The 27,784-nt window shown below is 36.8% G+C and overlaps 1 protein-coding gene across 6 annotated transcripts; it reads right to left on the bottom strand.

Moving 5' to 3' along the window:
• Nucleotides 1-794: 794 nt before the first annotated feature.
• si:cabz01007807.1 (uncharacterized) lies at nt 795-25,883 on the bottom strand. 6 transcript variants are annotated; one of them, XR_009204010.1, is made up of 37 exons: nt 24,956-25,882; nt 24,796-24,855; nt 23,059-23,115; nt 22,281-22,958; nt 22,107-22,169; nt 21,340-21,477; nt 21,022-21,087; nt 20,875-20,934; nt 18,347-18,382; nt 18,134-18,196; nt 18,004-18,039; nt 17,858-17,917; nt 16,976-17,035; nt 16,783-16,857; nt 16,648-16,698; nt 16,480-16,536; nt 15,958-16,038; nt 15,834-15,881; nt 15,625-15,684; nt 14,684-14,734; nt 14,500-14,580; nt 14,358-14,408; nt 14,173-14,271; nt 14,025-14,075; nt 13,832-13,915; nt 13,687-13,740; nt 12,566-12,649; nt 12,421-12,474; nt 11,908-11,991; nt 11,509-11,601; nt 10,697-10,736; nt 10,537-10,588; nt 9,823-10,156; nt 9,521-9,605; nt 3,421-3,495; nt 3,204-3,274; nt 795-854 (listed from the first exon to the last, which is right to left on the bottom strand). XR_009204010.1 is itself a non-coding variant. In XM_058384222.1 (34 exons), the coding sequence occupies exons 1-34, from the start codon at nt 24,956-24,958 to the stop codon at nt 9,192-9,194; spliced, it is 3,378 nt and encodes a 1,125-aa protein (XP_058240205.1). In that variant the 5' UTR covers nt 24,959-25,882; the 3' UTR covers nt 3,515-9,191. The 6 variants fall into 6 exon arrangements, 1 of the variants encoding a protein (XP_058240205.1); XR_009204008.1 differs by lacking the exons at nt 795-854; nt 3,204-3,274 and having other exon boundaries at nt 3,415-3,495; nt 6,701-9,605; nt 15,834-15,878; nt 24,956-25,883; XR_009204006.1 differs by lacking the exons at nt 795-854; nt 3,204-3,274 and having other exon boundaries at nt 3,415-3,495; nt 6,701-9,605.
• Nucleotides 25,884-27,784: the final 1,901 nt, after the last annotated feature.

Raw genomic sequence — 27,784 nt, 5'->3', positions numbered from 1 at the left:
CTTCTGAATTAACCCACTCATCATACCAGGGTTCTGCAATCACATGTTTTACAAATAAATTAGCAAAATAGCTACTGTAAAAAAAAATGTTTAGTTATAGCTACCTAGCACAGTTCTATGCACTTAAACATCTATATAGTCCAGATGCATGTTATTTCAGCTCCAGATGTGTCTTAATCGTGTGAATAAAACACTAGGGGTCATGCTATGATAGGAAACCACAGGGTATTGTGATGCACAAGTTACTGTTACTACCTCAGATTTATTTTCCAATAATCAACAATCAACATCTCCTGACCAATCAGCATTCAAGAGCAGTGTCTGTCGGTTGCTAAAGGTCATATATCAGTGGCATAAAAATGATGATTTGAATAAGGAGTGTTGATACAGGAAACACAATAAAATGAGCAGGGTCAATGAGGTAAAAATTACTTCCTGTTTTAGATGTACTGTAACACTGTACAATGCCATACATATCTATTTACCCAATAAATACCCATGTATTCCTATCATTAAGGGGACATGTGATTGCCACAAAGAGATTAGTTTATGCTCTCACACACAATAGTTGTTTGCGTCAAAACTGAAACTCACTTGTTTGTGTTCAGTGGTTTTACCATCTCCACTGGTGTTAATGAGAGAAGACGTACTGCCTGATTCAGATGTACTGGAACACTGTACAATATAAGACATGTATATTTAAGAGACACAAATCTGCTCTTTCACTTCTCTTTCACACATTTCAGTGTCTAGAATGCAAATAACAGAACACTGTATATGTATGAGAATGTTACCTTTGAGGATGACTTAAAGGGGTTGACCTTCTGAATTAACCCACTCATCATACCAGGGTTCTGCAATTACATGTTTTACATAAATTATCAAAATGAAGCTCGTGCAAAAAAGGGGTCGTTATATATATCTAGCACATATGCAGTAAACACATGTATAGTCCATATGCATGTTATTTCAGTCCCAGATACACTATATTGCCAAAAGTATTCGCTCACCCATCCAAATAATCAGAATCAGGTGTTCCAATCACTTCCAGGGCCACAGGTGTATAAAATCAAGCACCTAGGCATGCAGACTGTTTTTACAAACATTTGTGAAAGAATGGGTCGCTCTCAGGAGCTCAGTGAATTCCAGCGTGGAACTGTGATAGGATGCCACCTGTGCAACAAATCCAGTCGTGAAATTTCCTCGCTCCTAAATATTCCACAGTCAACTGTCAGCTGTATTATAAGAACGTGGAAGTGTTTGGGAATGACAGTAACTCAGCCACGAAGTGGTAGGCCACGTAAACTGACGGAGCGGGGTCAGCGGATGCTGAGGCCACCAACTTTCTGCAGAGTCAATCACTACAGACCTCCAAACTTCATGTGGCCTTCAGATTAGCTCAAGAACAGTGCGCAGAGAGCTTCATGGAATGGGTTTCCATGGCCGAGCAGCTGCATCCAAGCCATACATCACCAAGTGCAATGCAAAGCGTCGGATGCAGTGGTGTAAAGCACGCCACCACTGGACTCTAGAGCAGTGGAGACACGTTCTCTGGAGTGACGAATCGCGCTTCTCCATCTGGCAATCTGATGGACGAGTCTGGGTTTGGCGGTTGCCAGGAGAACGGTACTTGTCTGACTGCATTGTGCCAAGTGTAAAGTTTGGTGGAGGGGGGATTATGGTGTGGGGTTGTTTTTCAGGAGCTGGGCTTGGCCCCTTAGTTCCAGTGAAAGGAACTCTGAATGCTTCAGCATACCAAGACATTTTGGACAATTCCATGCTCCCAACTTTGTGGGAACAGTTTGGAGCTGGCCCCTTCCTCTTCCAACATGACTGTGCACCAGTGCACAAAGCAAGGTCCATAAAGACATGGATGACAGAGTCTGGTGTGGATGAACTTGACTGGCCTGCACAGAGTCCTGACCTCAACCCGATAGAACACCTTTGGGATGAATTAGAGCGGAGACTGAGAGCCAGGCCTTCTCGTCCAACATCAGTGTGTGACCTCACAAATGCGCTTCTGGAAGAATGGTCAAAAATTCCCATAAACACACTCCTAAACCTTGTGGACAGCCTTCCCAGAAGAGTTGAAGCTGATATAGCTGCAAAGGGTGGACCGACGTCATATTGAACCCTATGGATTAGGAATGGGATGTCACTTAAGTTCATATGCGAGTCAAGGCAGGTGAGCGAATACTTTTGGCAATATAGTGTATGTGTTAATATTGTGTGTATAAAACACATGGGTTAATGATATGATAGTACAGTAATCAACCATGGGGTGGTGTGATGCACTCCATGTGAAGCAAGGTTATAGCTGAACACTCTCCCTTGGCAGAAAACATTAAAACTACTAACTCCTTCCATAAATAGTAAGTACACATTTCCTGATAGAAAGCTTCAGCATAACAGTAGTTTATACACTTATTAAGTATATTAAGTAATATACTTTCTTTTGTGCAGATATAATTAATCAAATTATAAGCCTTTGATTATTGCAGAGCATTTGTCATACAAATCCATGTGTTAGATGTTAGTGAGAAAATGAAAAATAAAAAAAAAGAAACAACGTCAGAATAGAGAATTTAAGAGCAGTGTTGTGTAAATATGGTTACTCGGTCTGTTGGTTGCTCTAGGTCATATGTCATGCGTGAAGTGCATGAAAATGAAAATGAGTTGATGGTGTAAATCAGTCCTGTTGGTACAGGAAAAACAGGGAAACACCCAACTCTGTTATTTGAAGAAATACCAAAAGCATGCTAAGTCATGCTGCAGTATCAAAACTAGACCATGCACACTGTTAAAAGGAAAAAGGTGCTAATGAATCTTTTTACACTATCATGCTGCCCTGTAGACTACACCATGGACTTGACAGCAGTCTATTTTAACCAAGCTCATGATAATGTCCTCTATCCTGGCAAGTGGACATGTCCTAGAATGTGACAACCATTTCAAAATAGCGACAGATTTACTTAAAAATAGTTCGACGAAACTTTCAGGTCATGTTAGCCAGCTGGCAAATGTTAGCAATAATGATTAAATATATCTATTTTTTATACCTGTTTGGTTAGTGTTTGTTAGTATCCTGTAAGCTTAAAGACCTCATGTGCTGTCTTTCCTCTTTGTGTATTTCAATTTGCCTAATTGTGACGTCTGATATGTGACACACACAATAGCTGTTTGTGTCAAATCAGAAACCTTACCTGATGGTGTTCAGTGGTTTTATGATCTCCACTTTTGTCAGCAAGGGAAGACACTGCCTGATTCATAATTGCTGGAACATTGCACAATGCAATACATATACATTAAACAATAAACACCCATGTATTCCCATCATCAGGAGAATATTTCTTCCCCACAAAAAGATCAATTTATGCTGACTCACACAGAATAGTTGTTTACATTAAATCTGAAACTTACCGGTTTGTTTTTTTGGGGTTTCTCATCTCCATCGGTGTTTAAAGATGTACTGCTTGGTTCAGATGTACTGGAACACTGTACAATGTCAGATATGTAAATTTAAGATAGATGTTAACACAAATCTGCTCCTTGACCACTGTACATGTGTACATGTGTGAGTGTGTGTGTGTTTCTTACATTCGAAGATGACTTAAATTGTTTGACCAATTACGTTTTATAAATAAATTAACAAATTAAGCTACTGCAAAAAAAAAAAAATCTTTCTTGCATAGTTTTCTGCACTCAAACACCTATACAGTCTAGATGCAAGTTATTTCAGGCCCAGATGTGTGTTAATACTGTGTGTCTAAAACACAGGGTCATGCTGTGACAGGAAAATGATGACCGTGGAGTGGCGTGTGTCATGAATCTCCCCTTAATCTGGCCCTAGACACTGTTAGCCGAGCCACTCAGCACATGCAGCAGCCTACAGTGTTACTTTGCTCACTTCCGCATTGTTCTGTGATTTCTTTACATCACCATGTGTGGTTTGTTTTGGTTTTTGTCTTCTCTCCACCCATGTCTTGTCTCTGGTTGTATCCCTTATTTGTCTGCACCTGAATTGAATTTTGCCCTTTCATGACTTACTTTATTTAAGTATTTAATCAGTTCACTCTCTGTATTAGGTGCTGCCGATTAAGAAAGGGAGGTTTTTCCCCATCTCTACATTTGGTATGCTCCCTAGTGGTCCAAATTCTATTCACAGTTTCTTTCTGTTGACTGTTTTGTGTACACCTACATGTGGAATTTTAACAATTCTTGTCTTGTCTCTGCCGCTCTTCTGTCACTGGTGTATATCTAACCTGTTTGCTTGTCCACCCATGATTAGTGGACTCATGCAAGACTGATTGTCTCATGCAAAAGTCTCACCATTGTGCCTTTCACCATTGGGTCTTTCAAATATTAAAAAAAAATAAATTTTTAAACTTTTGCCATAAACATCAGATTATTTGCGGTTTACTTATGTTTTAAATAGATTACAGCACCACCAATGGTCATAAAACAAATACACAATGGTATAATTCACACAGTCATGTGAGTAGACAGAGTGAATCACAGTCTAGATATTATGTGCACTATTTCTCTGCCCACGTCATACCACATCATCAAGAGTCTGTTCCAGTTACAGACTCAGCTGCATGTGTAATAAATATGAACGAGGTGGATGATTTAGCTTCTTTTTTTTTCCCCAAAACAAATTTTTGGAGGAGAAAGTAAAAGTAGATAGAGTAAAACAGACTGTTCAGTCAATGTGCAAATTACACAAAAGTACAGACGACAATGTTTTTTTTTTTTATTTTAACTCAGATTTTATATTTAACATGTTTAGAGGAAACGTGACTTTAAAGCAGTCTGATCATTACAGACATGAAATAATAGTCACTGTCATATCTGCCTTTGTCTGTGTGTGTTTAGTACTGTTTGAACAGTTACAATGTGCAGAATTGATACAACATATTATTAACATTCAATTTTAACTGTTTAGATATTGTTAGATATTAGATTTTAATTGCCATTTTGTGGTGTATAATCAGATATATATCTAGAACCAAATGCACATAAGAGGCTTTTTCCAACATTCACATAAAAGAATGTATAGACTTATATAAAGATCCATGAGGCACACACACACAGAGTACACATATTTATGTTTAATGGGCCTCTTTGGGACCACACGTGTCCTTTCGTTTCTGACCATGTGAACAAACACCAAATCTCACACTAACAAACTTAATCGAATCTAAATCTAACACGGTCTTAAGAGCTATGCATAAACTATGTTCGAAAGCAGATGAATATGAAATGACAACTGTTAAGATTCAAGTCACAATGTGAAGTTTTTCACAAATTTCATCAGTAATCTAACCCTTGTGGTACAGATTATATACTTCCCTGTAAAATATCGTCAAGTGCTTTAAATGATTAAGCAATGACTTGGTGTAATCCCAGCTCTTACTATTGTCTGGCAACTCATTTATTATTAATTATATAATTTAATTAAACTGTTGTTTATGGTGTATATTCCCTTGTAATTAATTGCCACTGGTTATATTTACTTCATATGAAAATTCACTACTTCATACTTGTATACTTGTGTTTATTTAACAAATAATACAGCTCTGGAAAAAAAATAAAATAAAATAAGAGACCACTGGAAAATAATCAGTTTCTTATGTTTTTTTCTTACAGGTGCATGTATTGGTGAGATGAACAGTTTTGTTTCATTTTTTTGACAATATTTCTCCAAAATAGAGTGTATATTTAAAGGAAATGACAACACATCAGAATAACCCAAGATCATGCGTTATTTGCAGAGCTTCAATAACTCATATAAAACAAAATGCATAACAAATTGTGTTAATTCTTTGGCTAAATAACATTAAGAAATCAGTATTTGGTGGAATAACCCTGATTTGCATGCGCTTTGGCTCCATGCTCTCCACCAATTTCTCACATTGCTGTTGGGGAACTTTATACCACTCTTTTTGCAGAAAAGCAAACAGCTCAGCTTTGCTTGATGGTTCGTGACCATCCATCTTCCTCTTCATGACATTCCAGAGGTTTTCAATAGGGTTCACATCTGGAGATTGGGCAGTGGTCTCTTATTTTAATTCTTTCCAGAGCTGTATAACATTTCTATGTACATACTACAACAGAACCCGCCTCCAATGCTAGGATTGGCTAGAATTAGTATCCTGCACTATGATTGGCTAGTTCACACCCAGCCCGCCAAATCCGGAAGCGCTATTTGTTGATACATAGCTTGGAAATATAACGCCCCTGTATGTCCTACAACTCATGCGTGAATATGACAACAGATACCGGAAGTGATAGTAACGTTAAACTGTAATTTGAAATAAATGGCTATATTTGGACCTTTAAAATAACATTGTTGTCGTTGTTATTGTTAATATTATTATTATTCGTATTATCCCTATAGCAACATATTAACACAACACAAGCTCCAAAGTTCCGCCTAAGTATTATATATCATAATATGAATACACTCTCTCCATATAGCATGACGTCATTTTTATAAAATCGCGTGTTGTATACCGAAATTATTACAATTATAACAAGTTTAACTTGTTGCGTCCATGAAATCTATTCCTCCCAAAAAAAAAAAAAACACACCAAAAACAAACAAACACAAAAAACTTAACATTCCTCTGTGTGCCCAGATTGAACCAGGTTGCTGTTTAAAACTGAAATACAGTAATGGACTAAAAAACAAACTGACCTTTTAACGTGGCTGAGATCTGTGTGGTTAGTGAAGTTTTGCTGTTTAAGGCATGTTAGGAAAAGAAGTGACTTTCGGGTGGAGGAAAATCCTGAAGTCCGACCTCCACACGTCACTGCAACCTCCTTAACCATTGGAGATTAAGGAACTAAGGTCTTATGCAAATGTAGTTATAAATAGCTAAAAAAACCTCTGAATAAATAAATATATATAGTTAACTGTGCATGTGAAGTATACCGAAATTATAGTAAAGTCATCAAGGAATTTATTTCTATATAAGAATTATAGGAAAATAATGATGGTGCAGTTACCACTAAGACGTTATCAGAAAGGTTATTCCTCTTAAATCACAGCAACTTGCTACTGATTGCAATTTTTTACATTTATTATAAACATTTTTTTTTTTTACCCACTTATTGTGTCACGTCTAAAAGTAGTGAAAGATTTCCCGACCCTTAGAATTTCCTGACGCCTGAGACTCCTTCCATAATATTACGCAATTATCACCAAGTAAACATGTTCTTTTTGTGTCGTAATTATTAGCATTAGATTATGCAGAGCATCCTCCGTTCAGGTCCCAGGGAATGAGCCGTTAGAAATGTATATAGAAATGTAAATACACTGATCAGGCATAACATTATGACCACCTGCCTAATATTGTGTTGGTCCCCCCCTTTGGCTGCCAAAACAGCCTTGACCCATCGAGGCATGGACTCAGCTAGATCCCTGAAGGTGTGCTGTGGTATATGGCACCAAGATGTCAGCAGCAGATCCTTTAATTCCTGTAATTTTTGAGGTGGGTTCTCCATGGATCGGACTTGTTTGTCCGGCACATCCCACAGATGCTCGATTGGATTGAGATCTGAGGAATTTGGAGGCCAAGTCAACACCTCAAACTCATTTTTGTGCTCATCAAACCATTCTTGAGTCATTTTTGCTTTGTGGCATGGCGAATTATCTTGCTGAAACAGGCCACAGCCATCAGGAAATAATGTTTCCATGAAAGGGTGTACATGGCCTGCAACAATGCTTAGGTAGGTGGTATGTGTCAAAGTAACATCCACATGAATGGCAGGGCCCAAGGTTTCCCAGAAGAACATTGCTCAAAGCATGACACTGCCTCTGCTGGCTTGCCTTCTTCCCATAGTGCATCCTGGTGCCATGTGTTTCCCAGATAAGCGATGCACACGCACTCGACCATCCATGTGATGTATAAGAAAACATGATTCATCATACCAGGCCACCTTCTTCCATTGCTCCGTGGTCCAGTTCTGAGGCTCATATGCCCATTGTTAGCGCTTTCGTTGGTGCACAAGGGTCAGCATGGGCACCCTGACTGGTCTGCAGCTATGCAGCCCCATACACAACAAACTGGTTCTTTTCTTTTTACCACTTTTGACAGATACGGACCACTGAAGACCGGGAACAACATACAAAAGCTGCAGTTTTGGAGATGCTCTGATCCAGTCGTTGAGCCATCACAATTTGGTCCTTGTGAAACTCGCTCAAACTCCTTACTCTTGCCCATTTTTCCTGCTTCTAACACATCAACATTGAGGACAAAATGTTCACATGCTGCCTAATATCTCCCACCCACTAACAGGTGCCATGATGAGGAGATCATCAGTGTTATTCACTTCACCTGTCAGTGCTCATAATGTTATGCCCAATCAGTGTATATTGGAATGAGCATATTTAAATACGCCTGTGATTTGAATCTGTCTAAACTACTGTCACAATTGCTCTCCTAGAAAATCAACACCTTCTGAGCAATCAGATTGAAGAATATAACAGCACTGTAATATAAATTACGTTTATTTAACTGAATTTGCCATGATATTTGCAAACTTCAGAAAGAATAGTTAGCTAAATAGTAATAAAGCACTGGGACTGGCTGGTCAGTTACATAATATGCGGGCTTTGTATTTGTATTTGTATTTGTATGCTAAATGTAAGCAAAGTGTACAGTAATGCAAGTACAATGTAAATAAGGCATTAGCGTTCTCAGTTCCTGCCCATTTTTTTCAGTCTTTTACCACACGTTTTGCTATATATATTACAGATGACTAAATCTCAGAATGGTGTCTACCAGGAATGGTATTTCCCATTGTGGAAGTGATTATTAAAACAAGAACTAAACTGCATAAAGAAGGAAACCAAAACTCCAACCACTGAAACTGTTTCGCTCAATAACGCATGTTATGTTACTGCACATCCAAACAGCATCAAATGCCCACAGCAAAAAAAAAGAAAGAAAGAAAGGGGAGACATGTCCTACATTTACTTTCATATTTTATGTGCATTTGGAATGTGATCTTTTTTGACCTGTGACTTCCTGTGAGGTCTCTGCTTAAGGTAATACCCTATGATACAATCGTAGGAGGAACTGAGTCAAATTTTTTCATCATGTGTAGCATGTGAACAGCCACAGATAACACTAAGTCAATAACATTTAGATTGTTCTGAATTCCTTATTTATCTATTTCCCGTTCTAAACGTGTCCCATAGCTTCCATTAACTGCTCTCGTATGGAGTTGAGGGCCACTAAGTCTTCGTGCAGCAGCTTAGCTAACATATTCACTTGCATTGTCACATCCTTCTTGCAGCCCTTCTTCAGCTCCTTCGAATCCTTGCTAAAGTAATTATCCATGCCTTTGCACACACTCTTCAGAGCCACCGTGGACTTCTCCACAATATCCTCGGCATGTTCTACTGGTTCTCCGACCAGGCTAAGGGTCTGAAGGGCTCGCCGCACCTCCCAGTCCCCAGCATAGTAATTATTACGGCGCAGAAGAGGGTGGAAGCGCATTCGGCGAATACCTTCAGCTACAAAGTGCAGGCAGCGCCGTAGTTCTGCTAGTCGGGTCTCGTAGTCTTGACCCACCACTTCAATCTTCTTACGGTCCTGGTCAATGAAAAAGATTATTGTATTACTATACAATAACATGTGAAGTAATTACCAGATTCCATATAGAACTTGTGCATTATTGTTTAATGAAATGAATCAAGTGGAAAAGTCTCATTCATTATTACTTAAAACATGAGTTTCAAGTAAATACTTTCAAATCTTTACCTAAGATTGTATTTTTGGCAACGAAAGTAACCGAAAGCATAAAACATACGTTCATGTCATGGACATTGTCTGATATGCTGGCCGAAGCTGCTGTGATCCCACCAGCCGTTGCTACTCCTAGCCCAACAGCAGATACAATCAGAGAAGCCCCAAATGTGACAGGTGCCAGTGCCAGGCCAGTGATGGCTGCGACACCACCCACAGCTGTGGTTGTGCCACCTGTGATGTTGGCGATCTTAGCACGGCGGTGGAAGTTGCTAATGTCATCAGCAATGGTGTAGAGTCGCAACACGTGCTGGTACAGGACTTCGGCATGCTCGGTGAAAAGTTTATAGAAAACTCTGAGACCTTGGTGGACTTTGTCAGCAATCTGAGTGAAAGATCTGATCAAGAAAAAAAGAAGAGGATGAACTCCTATATTTTTTTTTATGTGTTGTATCATTATGTTCTGTTCATTAGTTAATATTGGGTTTCCTATAGACCCAAACCAAACTGTTTGGCTTTTATAGATTTTACAACACCCAGTATGTATTAGCCTTATGATGTACCATTTGCTAATACAGATGATGCAAAAATGATGCACTATAAATGCATAGGGACCTTTTACTAGCAGTGTGTGTGTGTTATGGCATAAAAGACATGCTCATATACATAGATTTTTTTTTACAAGAAGTTTCATGTCGGAAACGTTTTGTTACATTTTAAAAATACAAAATGTTTAACATAACATAAAGGTTAAATGAATGACAACTGAAACATTTACTTAGTCTCGTCTTCCTTTAAGCTGAGTTCCTCATCAGGCAGCTCGTCCCATACTGAAAACAATGGACTGTGTAAATATCTGTGCTGATTAAGTGTTTAGAAGTGTTAAAAAGGTGAAAGATTACGATTTTTCAGTTTTGGAAATACTAATGACTGCTTACATTCTACTGTGTTCCACCACTCCATCAGACTGTCAGTGTCCTGCAAATCAAAAGAAGGGTACTGAATTAGTATGAGTACAAACAAATAAATACCCCCAGGACTCCTTCTGTGTATGTGCGTGTGTGGATGAAAACTACCTTTTTTGCTAGTGATCGCTATTAAAATAAATAGTGGGGAAGCATTTGGTTTGCAAATAAGCTTGCCTTGATTGCACTGGTGGCTGCATTACCATTTGATTTACCTTTCTTTGTCAAGCCCAGCTCACACCCTGTGGTACTTGTAAAACAGCAGCCATTCCATTTTATACTATCTGTTGGGCAGTCACAGTGGAAAGACACAAAGGGGCCAATTGTAGGTGGATGTCATTAAGATGGGATTGATGCTTGGCCCATACTGAGAATTCCTGATACTTAGAGGTCACCGTGAACCTTGTCCAAGGTCTAAAAGGTTTAATGTTGCCCTCTTTTGGTGGAATGACATTCTATTTGTTTTGCTAGTTATTCTACCATTTTTGATGGTTAAAACAGGTGAAATATAGCACTAGTTACTTATATAACTGCTTTTGTGAACTTCAGGGTTGTATGAAGTGTTGAATTGGTGAGAATTTGGCTTCAGGGAAAGACATTTGTATGACAGAATTATTTACTGAGAATACTGGTTTATTGTGACTTTGTTGGAAGATCTAAACACGCAAAGTAATACTCCATGGAATAACTAACTGCCCCTGGGCTGAATTATGTAACTGGTTCTTATAAAACTAGTTTGTTTTCTATGAGTGACGACCAGAATGACTGATGGCTCTAAGACTCACCCCATCCACTTCCTCCTTCACTGCTTCCAGTTCCTCGTCTTCATATGGTGCTCTAGCTCGCCTCACATCCATCTGGGAGGACATCCATTCAGCCTAAAGAAATAGATAGATCTGTTACATATTGTACATTTGTACATGCTGAAAAAAAAACACTTTTTCCTGGGTAAAAGTGAGAAAGATTGCTAAAAGATAAAAGGCATACTGGTAATATATCAAGATTAACAAAACAGGTAGAAAGTGAGAGCAGCAGTAACAACTGGCCCAGCGATGACGCGAAGTTGCCTTAATGTTTCACAATACTGACTAACAAGGAAGCACATTTCTCATCACTAACTTGTTGCTTGTCAAGAATGGGCTTTAACTGATATGTATTTAAAGTAAAGGTTGAGTGTTGGATACCTTGGCTGCTTCTGAAAGATAGTAATCACCAGAAGTAGCACCTGGTGGTTCAATGTCTTCGGGAAAGAACAGTTGGTCCCTGGCCTTGAGGGTCAAAGATGTAAAGTGTATTAAAAGTTGAGAACACTGATAAAAAAAAAAAAAAAGTTAAACACAGATAATCATTTTGGTATAATACAAAAGACACTACAGCTACAATGGTATGTTTGGGAACTGTTCAATTCATGTTGTATTTTTAGATTCTTATCCTTATTTGTTGGTGGAGAAACCAGGTTTAAAAATGATCAGCATTGATTTATTTAACATTTATATTGCTTGAATTGGTGTTTGTATAGGTGGATGTTTATTTTCTAGGAGTATTTTTGTAATTTTTCAGTGAAGGTTGCCCAGTAGGTTGACTATGTTGGTTATCTAGGCACTCCAAAGCTAGCAATGAAAAAAAAAATCAGTTGCACAGTGTAACATAAGTACACTAGTATATATAAAAATGGTACTAATGTGTAATAAGCTTACCTTTGATTCTCTGCTTGGCAGACGTGCTTTTTTTAGCTTCTCTTTTTTGACATCCTAAACAAATACAAAAACCCACACCCATTACTTGCTTTGATGACTAAGAGACAAGTGAACATGGCCAATGAAGACACAGATTAACAGATACCATGGTATGCTTTTCTGTCCAGTCATATTCTTCAATGTCTCCAGCTTTAAAAAGATCTGCTCCTTTATCTGCGTCATTCAGGCCCTAAATATCACAAAAATGAGCAGAGAAATGGTGACTTTCATTCCCGGCTCTTACATTTTCCTAGAAAAACACAACTATGTATAACAGGATTAATCATCAACACTTTAAAACTTTTATTATCTCACCTTTTATAGGCTACCAGTTGCTGATGATGACACACTGGACCAATTTATGATCAATTTATGATTATTGACCAATTTATGATCAATTTAATTGTATACTTAAAGATTTATTAATGGCTATGCAAAATGTACATCTGCCATCAAAATATTTGTGATGCTCCTGTGCCACAGTGCCCCCAGGTGTAAATTTCTCCCCTTTCACTTTTGAAAACAGGCAAATTCTAAAATGCTAAAACTTTTAATTTATATACTATAAATGTTTTCCAAGACCAACACACAATTAAAAATGATATCTTCCTATAAAAGATATAAACCTAAAACAGAAGTCTATACAATACACTATATGTGGATAGCTGACTATCACACCCATGTGTCTGTCTTTCCCAAACTGTTGCCACAAAGCTGGAAGCACACAGTTATCTACTGTAGAATGCCTAAGAATTATTGTTTTTGTTTAATGGATGTAACACCCCTAGTTCACAGTTATTCTACCATGACAATGCTTTGCACAAAGCAAGGTCATGAATGGCTGATGTTGGTCTGGAAGAATGTGATTTGCCTGCTCAGACTGATGAACTGGAACACTGACTACAGCTACAATGGTATGTTTGGGAACTGTTCAATTCATGTTGTATTTTTAGATTCTTATCCTTATTTGTTGGTGGAGAAACCAGGTTTAAAAATGATCAGCATTGATTTATTTAACATTTATATTGCTTGAATTGGTGTTTGTATAGGTGGATGTTTATTTTCTAGGAGTATTTTTGTAATTTTTCAGTGAAGGTTGCCCAGTAGGTTGACTATGTTGGTTATCTAGGCACTCCAAAGCTAGCAATGAAAAAAAAAATCAGTTGCACAGTGTAACATAAGTACACTAGTATATATAAAAATGGTACTAATGTGTAATAAGCTTACCTTTGATTCTCTGCTTGGCAGACGTGCTTTTTTTAGCTTCTCTTTTTTGACATCCTAAACAAATACAAAAACCCACACCCATTACTTGCTTTGATGACTAAGAGACAAGTGAACATGGCCAATGAAGACACAGATTAACAGATACCATGGTATGCTTTTCTGTCCAGTCATATTCTTCAATGTCTCCAGCTTTAAAAAGATCTGCTCCTATATCTGCGTCACTCAGGCCCTAAATATCATATAATCAGCATAGCATGAACGAAACATATCATATAATCAGCATAGCATCCATCTATAAATAGAATAAACAAAGTGAAACAGAGTAAAAACAGACTAACCGTTGAGACTTTTGGAATGATTGGTGAAGCCTTTACAGGAAATTCCTTCTTCTATGAGAAATGAAATATCACACAAAATTTACAAACATCATCAGAAAAACCCCATTAACTAATACAAATCCAGGTTCAGGTTTGTAAGTTAAAATACCTGACTATAATCTTCAGGTAGATTGTTTTCCAACTCTTTAATGTCACTGGCTTTAAACAGATCAGCACCTTTCTGGGGAATATCATTCTCCAAGGTACTCTGAAAACATTTTTGTAAACAAAATGTGAAGGCTGTCTATGCACTAACAAAAGCAGTGCTGCATACTTTACAAAACATAGCAGTACCTTAGATCCTTTCAGAGACACGCGAGGAACTGAGAATTTAGTAGATCTCTTCTGTGTAAAAAATAATTAATTCATTCATTATTTGAAAATCACAGTGGATTCATAAACAGGGCTGGGAGAAGGACAAGCATTAGGGACTTACTTTTCGATAGTCTTGTACTTCTTTTATTTTTCCACTGCCGTCTGAAGATTTTGGAGAGAACTGTTCACGCTGGTACTCTGCCTAAACATTAAAACATACAAACACTTCTTATGAATTCTTATGAAGCACAATATGAATATGTAAAAGTACTTAAGCACAACTCCTACTGAAGTACGGTACATACAAGTAAGTCAGCAGAGAAATGGTGACTTTCATTCCCGGCTCTTACATTTTCCTAGAAAAACACAAATATGTATAACAGGATTAATCATCAACACTTTAAAACTTTTATTATCTCACCTTTTATAGGCTACCAGTTGCTGATGATGACACACTGGACCAATTTATGATCAATTTATGATTATTGACCAATTTATGATCAATTTAATTGTATACTTAAAGATTTATTAATGGCTATGCAAACGTACATCTGCCATCAAAATATTTGTGATGCTCCTGTGCCACAGTGCCCCTAGGTGTAAATTTCTCCCCTTTCACTTTTGAAAACAGGCAGATTCTAAAATGCTATTTATATACTATAAATGTTTTCCAAGACCAACACACAATTAAAAATGATTCCTATAAAAGGTGTAAACCTAAAACAGAAGTCTATACAATACACTATATGTGGATAGCTGACTATCACACCCATGTGTCTGTCTTTCCCAAACTGTTGCCACAAAGCTGGAAGCACACAATTATCTACTGTAGAATGCCTAAGAATTATTGTTTTTGTTTAATGGATGTAACACCCCTAGTTCACAGTTATTCTACCATGACAATGCTTTGCACAAAGCAAGGTCATGAATGGCTGATGTTGGTCTGGAAGAATGTGATTTGCCTGCTCAGACTGATGAACTGGAACACTGACTGCACACCAGGCCTTCTTATCCAACATCAGTGCCCAACCTCCCTGAGGCTTTTATGGCTAAATGGGCAAATACAAAATGTATTGGCAAGCCTTCCCAGAAGAGGGAAGGCTAAGAGTGGGGACTAATTCCATATAAATGCCCCTGGTTTTAGAAAGGGCTGTGCAACAAGCACATGTGGTTGTCACAGTCAAGTGTCCACATTCTACTGGCCATAAAGTGTTTAAGTATATGCTGATGTCCAGTTGTAAAGTACCTTTGATTCCTCCAAAAACGAAAGGCCATTCATCTTCTTCAGATCGTCTTCAACTGAATCCTATAAAAAGTATATAAATACATAACAACATACACTATAATGATACTGATTCAACAATAATACTGGGAATCCTATTAAATCAACCATTCTCTTCATTTTAACAATATAGGAAAAGTAATATATTTACATATATTTACATTGTAATTTACCTTGGATAGTCGGTGAGACACAGAGGGTTTGAATTTCATTGGTTCCTTCTGTCAAAAAAGAATTTACCATTATAATAACAGTAAATAAAACATAACAGAAGCTAAAAATAGGTCAAATAGATACCATTCTCCAGTCTTTCATCACTGGCTCTTTCTGGTCACTGTTTCGCAGCATGTCTTCATATGACTCCTGAGTCTGTTCACTCTGAAAAATATTGTCCGTTAGAAAAACAACAAACAGACATAAGACTTGAACCTCCTAAAAACTGAGATGCTACACAAAAAGCTGCCATAAATAAAGGATCATCTTTATTCATCTTCAGTGACCATTTTTATCCTGATCAGGGTTGTGGTTGATACAGTCCATCACAGTGACATTTAATGAATATTCACACATTCATTAACACCTAAAGGCATTTTAGCATAGCCAACAGCAATCTGCATGAGAAACCAGTGAACCCAGAGCAAACCCATGTGAACATGAGGACAACAATTGTCTTAATGACTATGCCATTTTTTAATGCTGCATTTTTCATAATAGTTGGATATGGACAAATGATAAACAAGAACTATTAATCCTTTAACCTTTTTATCATTTCTAAGTTTCTAAGTTCATTATGAGCTACTGAAAGATCACAGTACAAACCTTGGAGGCTTGTAGAAATGGTGATCCAGTTTCAAAAACTTCATCAAGAGATTTTTTCTGGACAGAAAAAAAGAAAGAGAATTAGACAGAGACTCTTGCCTGCAAAGCAAAACGATTGTAGCTTCATGTATTTAACTTTGCTCATTATAACTTCATTAATGAAATTACCTTGCTTGCTTTGTATTTCAAATGAGGAACTATGAATTTTGTCTTTTTACTCTGTTGAGAATTAATACAATCATTATTAACTCATGCATAATGAAAGCCAAATACATATTTAGAATACTAAAGAGTTTGTAAAACCTTTACTGATTGGCTCTTCATTCTTGCATTCTGGTCTTGTTCTTCAGGCAAAAAAACCTCGTCTGATGCGTGGTACTAGAATAAAAAAAAAATCACGCTTATTAAAAAGCAAATGAAATACAGAATATAAAGAAATGGGGGTATATATTTTTTTTTATAATTACAATTATAAATTGTATTATTTTGTAACCACCTTTGTTCCCCAAGGCAAAGAATCACCATAAGCACCATTCAAGCTGTCAGGATAGTTTTCCTAGTGACAGTGAAAACATACAATATTACCCAGACCTATGATTGTAAGCAAATGAAATAAACACAATCCAAACCCAGAAAAGAAAAAACACAGAAAATTTAAAGTAAAACTATCCTCTCTCAAAACTCGAGACTGTAACAAAATCACAGTTGGGAAAAAAGATCCACCATGAACTACTTGTATATTAATATTTCTGATTAATTTGATAACCAGTTGTGTAAAAGTTTTTTTTTATGAAATTCTGAGTCGACTTTTTGTAGTATAAACCTAATTGATGTTAGTCTTTTTCTGCATTGGTTAATGAGAAGAACACTATTTTTGTTGCTACATTACAGCACATGATACAGAACCCCTGGAGCAGAAACGGTTTAGGGCCTTGCTCAGGAGCCCAACAGCAGCAACTTGGCAGTGCTGGGGCTTGAACCCCAACCTCCCAGCCAACAACCCAGAGCCACCACTTAACCACCACTACTGTATAATGGTTTCTTGTGTCACCCACAATGGTATTCAAACATCTGCTAATGGTGGTGCACTGGGATTTACCCCTCACTTCACTACTACTTAAAGAGCAGTGCTTTAATTCTTCACTTTGGCCAGTCAGCACAATGGTCAATGCCTTTGGGCTCGTCAGTTAGTTGTAGAGTTGTGCTTGTTGACTGAGTCAGTGTCAATAAATAGTATAGGTATTCACAACGGATTTTTAAGGCTGCACACAGCTGCACTATAATATGCAGGATTTATGTTGTCAAGATGTTAGAAAAGGTAGCAGGATTTAGGGGAATATGAGTAAATTAGTTTGATAGTATATGTATAGTTCAGTACCTTTGAATCCCAGTGAACTGTGTCAATCGGCAGAACCATTGGGTCATCTATTGATTTATCCTAAAATCCATACACATTTTTACCAACATGCCTTCCATTTATCTTAGCAGTTTTGTAAAAATTAAATTGAATAAAGCGTTCTTTACCTTTGACCCCTTTCTTAAGAGGCTCAACTTCTTTTTCTAAAAAGAAAAGGAATTCTAATGAAGACAGTGATCCAGGCATATTATTAAATAATATATCATTATATAAAAATTAAAAGCTTGATAGACATACTTTTTTGATGGATTTCTTCCCCAGAGTGTCTGTATTTAGGGCTGCCTCAGATTCTATAGAAATCTAATGAGAATTTTGAAAACTAAGCAAAGTGTATGTTCAAATTGTCTAAGTTGTTCATCAAATCAAGATGCTTGATGAATTATTATTAAAAATAGACTATTATTTTAACACAAATGAACACCAAGAACGTGGCACATATTAATTACTCACCCTTAAAGATTCCCTCCTTAATTTCAATTTCCCTGACTGAAAAAAATAAACAGAGGTACAATGATGAAATATTGTACTGAATTAAAACTAACTATACAGAGAAAGGAAATATACATTCAATAGTCACAATTGTCTGTATTCAGAATTGAGTTTAGGGAAAGGAATACTGACATTGTACACATCAGTATTTCAGGCTTTACCTAACCACAGACTTAATCACATTTCAGACAGTTGTTTGGGCGTGTACACAGGTGGAGTTTGCAAAAAATAAGCAGTGTCTGACAGGTGACATGGTTGGAAAATGTACTCAAAAATATCTGAGATGGCATTCAAGGGCAATATTAAAATCTGTATCTATGAATTATTAGTTTTTAATTATCACTATAATAAAGGCCACAATTTATTTTATTGGTTGCACACAATATAAAAGAATTAAAACGCTTGGGTTATGTTCTAGAGAAATATTCCATGAAGTTGATTATTTTCCTACAACATAACCCTAAGTGTTTTATTTGTTAATTTGTTAATAATTTGATCTGTATAATTACATTTAACAAGGTAAAACATGCCAGAAATTGAAAACCGCAGAAATTCTGAAGACTTTCTCATGGCAGAAAGCATACTAACCCGAGCAGTTACAAAAATATGGATTCTAGAGACAATTTCCATAAATGTTAAAAGTCTCCTTGCAAAAACCTCACTGTATCAGTCATTATATTTTTTTTCTTTGGTAAGTATTTAACCACCACTTGTTATTAAATCTGTTTATTATTCATTTTAGATAATGACGCTCATCCACAATACTGCCAAAACTAACCTCGGAGTTGTGAAGTTACAAAATAATAACCAACACTTTTTCAAAAAGAATTCAACAGGACAGTATAAATTACAATTAAGAAATCCACCAAGGCATACGTAAAGTGAATTGCGACTTGACCATGTTAACAATGTTCATGTTTTTTGTAGAGATGATCGCAAATTAACTTTATTTATTAACTTAATTATTTCAACCTCCCCAGTTTACCTCATACATGCAATTGAACGCAATGCAAATTCATTCCAAAGTATGGGCAATTTAGAGGAGTCAGTCCTCGCATTTGGATGTTTTTGTGAACTACTTTCATTCCTAGGCTTCATACCTTTTGTGCAACATATTGACCTACTTCTAGAGCAAAAATCTAGGATAACAATACGACGGGCAGCCAACAGATGTGGGTGGCACCCGAATCTTAAGAACTTTATAATAATTCTATTTATAATATTATGGATATCAATGACTAATATATTTTTTTGCGGCCTGTTTATGATAAGATGCCTTAATATGCAGTACCGTATTAAGCATCTACTACTAGATGTTTATTTGAATCTGTGCTTACATTTCATTTATATATCATCATATTCTAAATCACGTATTTTCAAATATTACATGCTTTTATGCTTGAGTGTATTAAAATAATGACAGCTATCCCATGTTTCTGTCCCATGTTATCTTCTTGTATTTTAAAGCTCATGCCTTAGACACAACTCCTGTTCAAAAGCTCATGCCAGAGAGGTCAACACAACAAAACACCAAAAAAAAAAATCCGACAAACTTTCAGCCATGCGCTGTTGAAGGGAATTTTAATTAGCTGAATCGGGCAACCAGAAATACAACATAAGCACCTGCGTAAGTGGAGAGTTTAACATAAGTACCTACGTAAGTTGTGTTGACATACTTTGGGCACTTATGATGCCAGCTCTAAATGTGACGTGAATTTGCTGAGGCCCAAATTCATCCAAGTGTAAACATTCGATTCATATTTGCCTGACAACTATTTGTGCAATCCTATCTTCCTGTAAATCACTGCAGTTATAAAAGAACACAAACGCTACCTATGTAGCAATCCTTAGTTATGCTGTGGCAATTCATTTCTGTTAATTCCAGCTGACATGTTATGGGACTCATGGTTCAGAAAAACATTCCTCACGTTAATTACACCGTGGTACCGGAAAATAATATTACAGCATGGATCCTGCAAAACTTTAGATCTCCATGTCACATAACAGATGACCCTTAAGACAGCAACTGGAATTGCCCCCGCAGTAATATTGTAACACTAACCATGTCAAAACTATCAAGTCTCAATCTTAAAATAAAATCACAGATATTGGTCACATCAAACACCAGAATGGGGAATACATGTGGCATGGTGGGTGGCACCAAATGGGAGGAAAAACTGAATAGCCAAACTAGTTCAAGCTGACAAGAAGCCTATGGCAGCTCACATAACCACTTTTTACTACTGTGGTGAGCAGACAAGTATCTCAGAACACAACTGGATATTGAGCTGGAAAAGATACAACAGCAAAAGACCACATCATCTTTCACTCCTCACAGCCATAAACAAGAATCTTAGGCTTCAATGGAAACAGGACAGTTGGGGAAACCTAACAGACTAAATGTCCTTCTGCTGTGATTAAATTTTAATTTAATCATTATAAAAAATTTTCCCTAAAAAGAATAAAGACACAATTAGATGTTTACGTACAGGTTTCCATTCAGGGCTAAGCTCAGGGCTGTCCTCTGGCCAGTCGTCCACACACTTCTCCTGGAAAACAGCACAAATGTACAATGTTAAAGCATGTGTTTGAGCATAAGGGTTCACACACACACAAATACACACAAAAGAACCCACCTGGCCAATGAAAAGAATGTCTTCATAAACTTGGCTTGAGTTTAACTTGTCAGATACTGTGGTGTCCTGTCAACCCAAAACACAGAAATTACTCCTTCCATACTCTCATCACTGCAACAGTGTAAAGTTGTTTAGATTATCACAGTCATGTCAGGAGTCTTAAGTGACTATTGGATGAAAACAAACTGCTAAAGTATATTCACAATAGACTTTTTCAAAAGGGTTGTATGTATGTTACCTCTAATCTAATAATAATAATAATAATAACAGAGAGAGAGAGAGAGAGAGAGAGAGAGAGAGTAATTAGACACAAATTACCTGGATATTAGCTTTTGCTTGTGGCACAGCTGGTATAGAGAAGGGATTAGCCAGGGTAGGTGTAAACGGTGTCTGTGCAGGTTTCTTATCAGCAGGTACAGATAGAGCAGGTGTAGAAAAAATGTCATGGTCGATACTCTGTGAAATTGACAGAAAATAAAATTAGCTGTTGTTGGGTAAACAAACTACTAAAAAAAATGAAAGCAGTCCTATGAATACATCTTCCTTTTTTTTCCAGATGAAGCATGAGAACACGTTGTTTGGTATTTCTCAATACTGATACTGATGTCAAAAATGAATAAACTACATGGTATTAAGCAAACTGGGGACATAATAAACCAGTTTAAGTTGAAGTGCTGCTAAATACTTATAACTACTCATGCTGAGTTTAATTTTTACAGGGTTGCGGTATTTAAACAGGCACAAAGCCAGTCTACCTGAGCATCAGTGAGGGTACCTGCCTCAATCATTCTAAGTTTCTCTGCATACTCATGGCACTGATCCATGCTCGTGATTGCATTTGTGAGCTCGGTACATGACACCTTAGGCAAATTTTTGAAATCCATTCCTGCTGATACTGATCTGAGATCTCAGGTCGCCATCCTTTGTCTATTCAGAAGTGCTTCAACAATCGCTAGGCTTATGTGACATAGTATCATCTGGTATTGGATGTTGGTTATGGAACAAAGCATGAGTCCAAGTAATAAAGCATAGTATCAGATTGATACATGATACCAATAATAATGCATGCCTAGTCATATGCTTACCTTATCAGGATTCTTAGGATACTTATTGCGTGGGGTTGGTTTGGGCGGTAGTCTTTTAAACATCTGCAAAATATAAACAGCTTGTATTAGTTTTTATATGGTTGTTAAAATCATTTGGATCTTTAAAGACAGACAGAATTGTCTAAGATGATCAAATCATTAAGATCTTCCTACCATGTCTCCATTTGTTGATGCATTAAGATATGAAGGCATTTTGGAAGACTCCTGGAATATTCCATTACTCAGCTCTGTAGGCTGGACTATTTTGTCAAAGTGGCTGTCCTGTGGCTTGAATAGTCCATTATGCACAGCAAAATTATCAGATAAGTGAGAATTACCATTCTGGGCAGATGCTGGGTTCTGAAATAATTGGATTTTTTGAAATACTCTGTTCTGTACAATAGACTCAGGAGTTTGAAAACTAGATGAGTCTCTGAAAGCTTCCATGTGATTGAATGGTGTGAAAGGAGAAATGGATTCTTCATCATTCTTTTGATTGGCTAGTATGTATTCTAAAAGATAATCCCTTTTTTCTGATGTTTTCACATCAGCCTCCATTCTCTGGGTGATGCTGGTTTCCTCTTTGAAAGGTTCAAAAATGCTTGCTTTCTGTTTGCTTAGTCCAGCTGCAGACATTGTAGCAGAGTTTGAATCTTGGCCTGTGTCCGATTTTTGATTGGGGAATGTGGTTTGGTTTGTTTTCTGGCTGAGTGTAGGAGGTGGGAAAACAGCCCAGTCATTCTCAAGTGATGGTGTAGAAGATGTTAGAAAGTGAGACCACCCATTGCTTTGTCCATGGCTTAAATTGAAGTCTTTGTTATTGTCTCTGGAAACAGTGTTCCCATTGGAGTCCTATAAGACAAAGTCATATTTAGACCACACATTCATTTTTTTTGTCGTTTTTGAAGTTTTGCAGCGAAAGAAAGCAAGGACACAGGAGTTTATAGCTTACTTTGCCTTGAGTAAAAAATGGGTTTGTGGCTGTTGAGCTGAGTCCATTGACTGTTGTCTGAAAGTGACAATGAGAAAGACCTTTAAAACTATGTAGTACACAGCACTTTGCTATCATATCACACCCACTATCACTCGCAGGCATGTGTCTGGAATGAAGTTGGACTAAAAAGAGCAGGCATACCGTAAACAAGACAAAAGTATTCAGATTTTTGGCAAGCCCAATCTTTTTTTTTTTTTAAAAAAAAAAGAAAGTTCAAAAAAGTGCAGAATGTTTTCAGTGACAAAATATGGCCCCTCACATCCTTTTTGTCATAACTTGGAACTCTGAGAAAGATTGAGCTATTTTTACCTGAGCTGGATGAAGGAATGGGTTCACAGACTTCAGATATCCATTCTGTTAAAAGTTATGATCTGATGGTATTTCAAGGTATTAGAAAGATTAAATTTACTGTCACCATCCCACCCTTCTCGTAAAAGGTACAGTAGTTTAGTCATATCTAAAGAATCTTTATGTTTAGACTGTAAATCACTGGCTAAATAATTATTTGCTTTAGAGTTGATGTTCCATTAAAGACAGCTTGACAAAATGTATGAGTCACTAACAAATGGAATTTTGTTTATTGTAGTGAAAATGTTTTTTGCAAGAGGGAAATGTAACATAATGTAACCCAAAACCACTGACACAGCAACCTTATGCCCTCATTGGAGACAGTCAGATAAGTGTTTTGTTCACAGTGGTGGAAATAACACCCACCATTATCAAATTTTACTTGGATTCAAACGCTACTTTTAATAAATATTGGTGGAAAGTTATAATGAAAAAAAAAAATTACCTAGAGGTACATATGCTAAATAATATTGTACATATTATACAAATAATATACCTATTTTTATTTATTTTTTAAAATAAAAATAAAACATAAAAAAATAATAAATAAATAAATGCATAATTCCCTCTAAAATATAGCAGACTGCTCCATTCTGTGTTGTTAGGAACTCTACTATAGCAGTACAACAAATTTCCAATATAATCTGGAAATAGATATATACTTGTGATCATTGATTTATCAACTCAGAAAATTACATTTGTTGCATGCCAGAACACTTGACAAAAGTGTTTATAGGAACATTTGGAACAGTTTTGAATAGGTCTTTGTTCAACCGTGAGTTCAGAAGAATTCAATTCAGACATATATTTTAAACGGTATGTAAATGAAAATAAAAATTTAGAAAAATCAAAATCTTGTCAGTCAAGACGTGAAATGATGTGCCACAAAACATGGTGCATTGTGCAATATATTTCTTTGAAAGATAACTGACAGCCTTGTAATCAATTGCAAAAATATAGGTAGAAAAATAATAATTATGAATTACGAATATGTCAAAAATACTGTAGTTCCATCAATTAAGTTTAATATATAACATGCTGATTTGAAATTGTAACAAATTCTTGTTTTTCTACAATAAGCATGACAATTTTGACATTTTGTTTTGTTGTTAGGGGACAAAAAACACATGTAGAATTGTAGAAAAAAAAGTTTACATCTACATTATCTGTGTTATAATGAAAAATGCCTTTCTCTTTTTACAACTGTAAAAAAAAGTCTAACAACTATGAACAAACAACAGAGACCAAAATTCTTCATTGACAAGCATCAAAAGTGGTGAAAGAAATTAAATATAAAAAACATAAGTCACTGAGAAAGTCTAAAATTGCGTTGTTTTATTCACTTACAAGTTCTCGCTCTCCTGAGGCGACTTCATTTTGTCTGCCAACGGGATCATCTCGCGCCTCCTGAAACGTTTGAGAAACATCACGTGGTGTTAAATTAGGAAACAAATTAACCTCAACAAAGCCTCAAAAAGATTTATTATATATTTTAGTATCGTCTTACCATAGATCCACAGAGTGAAAGCGTCTAAAAATCAGCAGCTTACTACTAAACAGAACTCGTATTTCTGCAGCCGAGTCGTGCCTGACCACTTTTGCAATTCTGAAAGAAAACACAAGCGACATGTGAGAGAAAATATGTGAACTCGTCCGGCCAGTTAGTCTCACTCATTACGTTTGCATTCTGAAGTGTCGGGATCGTCATGGAGCGAATTATAACAGTTGAGAAACCAGTCCTAAATTAACATGCAACACCAAAACACCACGTCTTCAAAAACATCTCGGAATGTCTTCATGGTCGAATTATAAGAAGCATGTGAGGTTAATAGTCACATAACATACAATTCCAGGCCTCACAGTATGAAAAAACACAGAACGTTTCCGTAACTTTAGTATATAGTTTCGGATATTTGTTTTGAGAAGCAAACAATCAAACTTTCACTGTAGGTAGCCATCCCATATCCGATAACTTTTTTTATTTTTATTTTTTTATTCTTATTTAGAACCAAAGCTAACCTTTCCAGAATGTACCATATTGTTATGTGCGACAAGTAGTATTCAGACAAATGAGTCTAACCAAAGTTCCCAAAGTACAGGCTGAGCAGGTTACTGGCAGGTTATCTGTTTGACTCACAAACAGTCTGCGTCTTGTCTTCATTACTGTATCTACTACATCATGTTATTTACACATTTTTTTCATGCATATATTTTTTATTTACACTGTTGATGAAATGCAATTTGTATATTTCACTTGCATTTTATTGCCACCTTTCTTCAGTGTCTTTTGACACTTTGCACCTATGAGACTTGCACTTGTTTTGCACTTCTGGTTAGATGCTAACTGCATATTGTAGGTCAATAACAATACAGTTGAATCTAATCTAATCAAATCTAATCTAATCCATACTAATGAAGCTTTATCTTATTTAGCAGCCAGGATCTTATTTAATATTCACCTCTTTATTATTTAACATAAATAACTATAATGATAAAAAAAAAAAAAATACTTTGTTTTAGTTTTACCAATATGAAGAAACCAACCTGTCGCCCTCTAGTGGATATTTTTTCTGTAGAATAATACCATAAAATATCATCAACTAGCATGTAAGATTGCGTAGAATCTAGCATCAGGTTTAATGATATTTGAATAATTTTAAAGAGCTGTAGATGTGCAGTTTATTTCAAGTCTTTTGAAAATGTTTTTCCACAATCTGCACCAAAAGGTTTTTACACAAAAAGCTAATTCTTAGAATTAATTAACGCTTTAAGTTCAGTACTAAATGTATTCATCGAAATACCTGGCTAAATCACAAAGTGTATGTTTGACCTTACTGGGTTAACCATCAAACTGTACAATACTACCAAAAAAAAAAAAATAGAAGTAATGTTTATTTTCACTGATTGGGATATGTGTGTGTATATACACCGATCAGCCATAACATTATGACCACCTGCTTAATATTCTGTTGGTCCTTCTTTTGCTGCCCTGACCCAAGGAGGCATGGACTCCACAAGATCCCTGAAGGTGTGCTGTGGTATCTGTTACCAAGATGTTAGCAGCAGATCCTTCAGGTTCTGTAAGCTGCAAGGTGGGGCCTCCATGGATTGAACTTGTTTGTTCAGTACATCCCACACATGCTCGATTGGATTGAGATCTGGGGAATTTGGAGGCCAAGTCTACACCGCATTGTGCTCATCAAACCATTCCTGAACCATTTTTGCTTTGTGGCATGGCACATTATCAAGCTGAAAGAGGCCACAGCCATCAGGGAATACCATTTCCATGAAAAGGTGTACATGGTCTGCAACAATGATTCACTCAATGATTCAGTGAAACACCTCTGGCTTGCCTTCTTCCCATAGTGCATCCTGGTGCCATGTGTTTTCCTGGCAAGCGATGCACACTCACCCAGCCATCCATGTGATGTACAAGAAAACGTGATTCATCAGACTAGGCCACTTTCTTCCATTGCTGCGTGGTCCAGTTCTGATGCTCACACGCCCATCTGCTGCTATGCAGCCCCCTACACAAAACAAACTGCAATGCACTGTGTACCCTGACACCTTTCTATCACAACCAGCATTAACTTCTTCAGCAGTTTGAGCAACAGTAGCTCATCTGTTGGATCAGATCACACAGGCCAGCCTTCGCTCCCCACATGCATCAGTGAGCCTTAGCCGTCCATGACCCTGTCACTGTTTCACCACTGTTCCTTTCTTGGACCACTTATGATAGATACTGACCACTGCAGACCGGGAACACCCCACAAGAGCTGCTGTTTTAGAGATGTTCTGATCCAGTCATCTATCCATCACAATCTGGCCCTTCGTCAAACTCGCTCAAATCCTTACGCTTGTCCATTTTTCCTGCTTCTAACACATCAACTTTGAGGACATAATGTTGACTTGCTGCCTAATATATCCCACCCACTAACAGGTGCCATGATGAGATCGTCAGTGTCATTCACTTCACCTCTCAGTGCTCATAATGTTATGGCTGATCGGTGTATATAATCTCAGAAACACACTGTTTTGTTGTTCCAAGTCTCCTGCATTATGGAAATGTTACAGTAAAGCTTTCTTGGCTCTGTGAAAAACCTCTGTGTTTCTCAGTCAGGTGGATGGTATTAATTAAAAAAAAAAAAAAGAAAAAGAAAAACTGCTAAACTGTTTTAGACTGTTACATTCGCTTACACTTTCACTTTCTTTTATGAGAATAATCATTGGTGCCGTGTAAATGTTACTTACAATATGCTTAGTTAAATTTTCTAATATTTCCTAATATTGTATATGTTACCACAATGCTCTTGAGAAAATTTTAAAAGTTTCACTG

This window comes from Hemibagrus wyckioides, linkage group LG29 (assembly GCF_019097595.1).
Source record: "Hemibagrus wyckioides isolate EC202008001 linkage group LG29, SWU_Hwy_1.0, whole genome shotgun sequence".
Classification (NCBI taxonomy): domain Eukaryota; kingdom Metazoa; phylum Chordata; class Actinopteri; order Siluriformes; family Bagridae; genus Hemibagrus; species Hemibagrus wyckioides.
The sequence above is the reverse complement of the archived record's forward strand: the minus strand, read 5'-3'. Positions and strand labels throughout refer to the sequence as shown.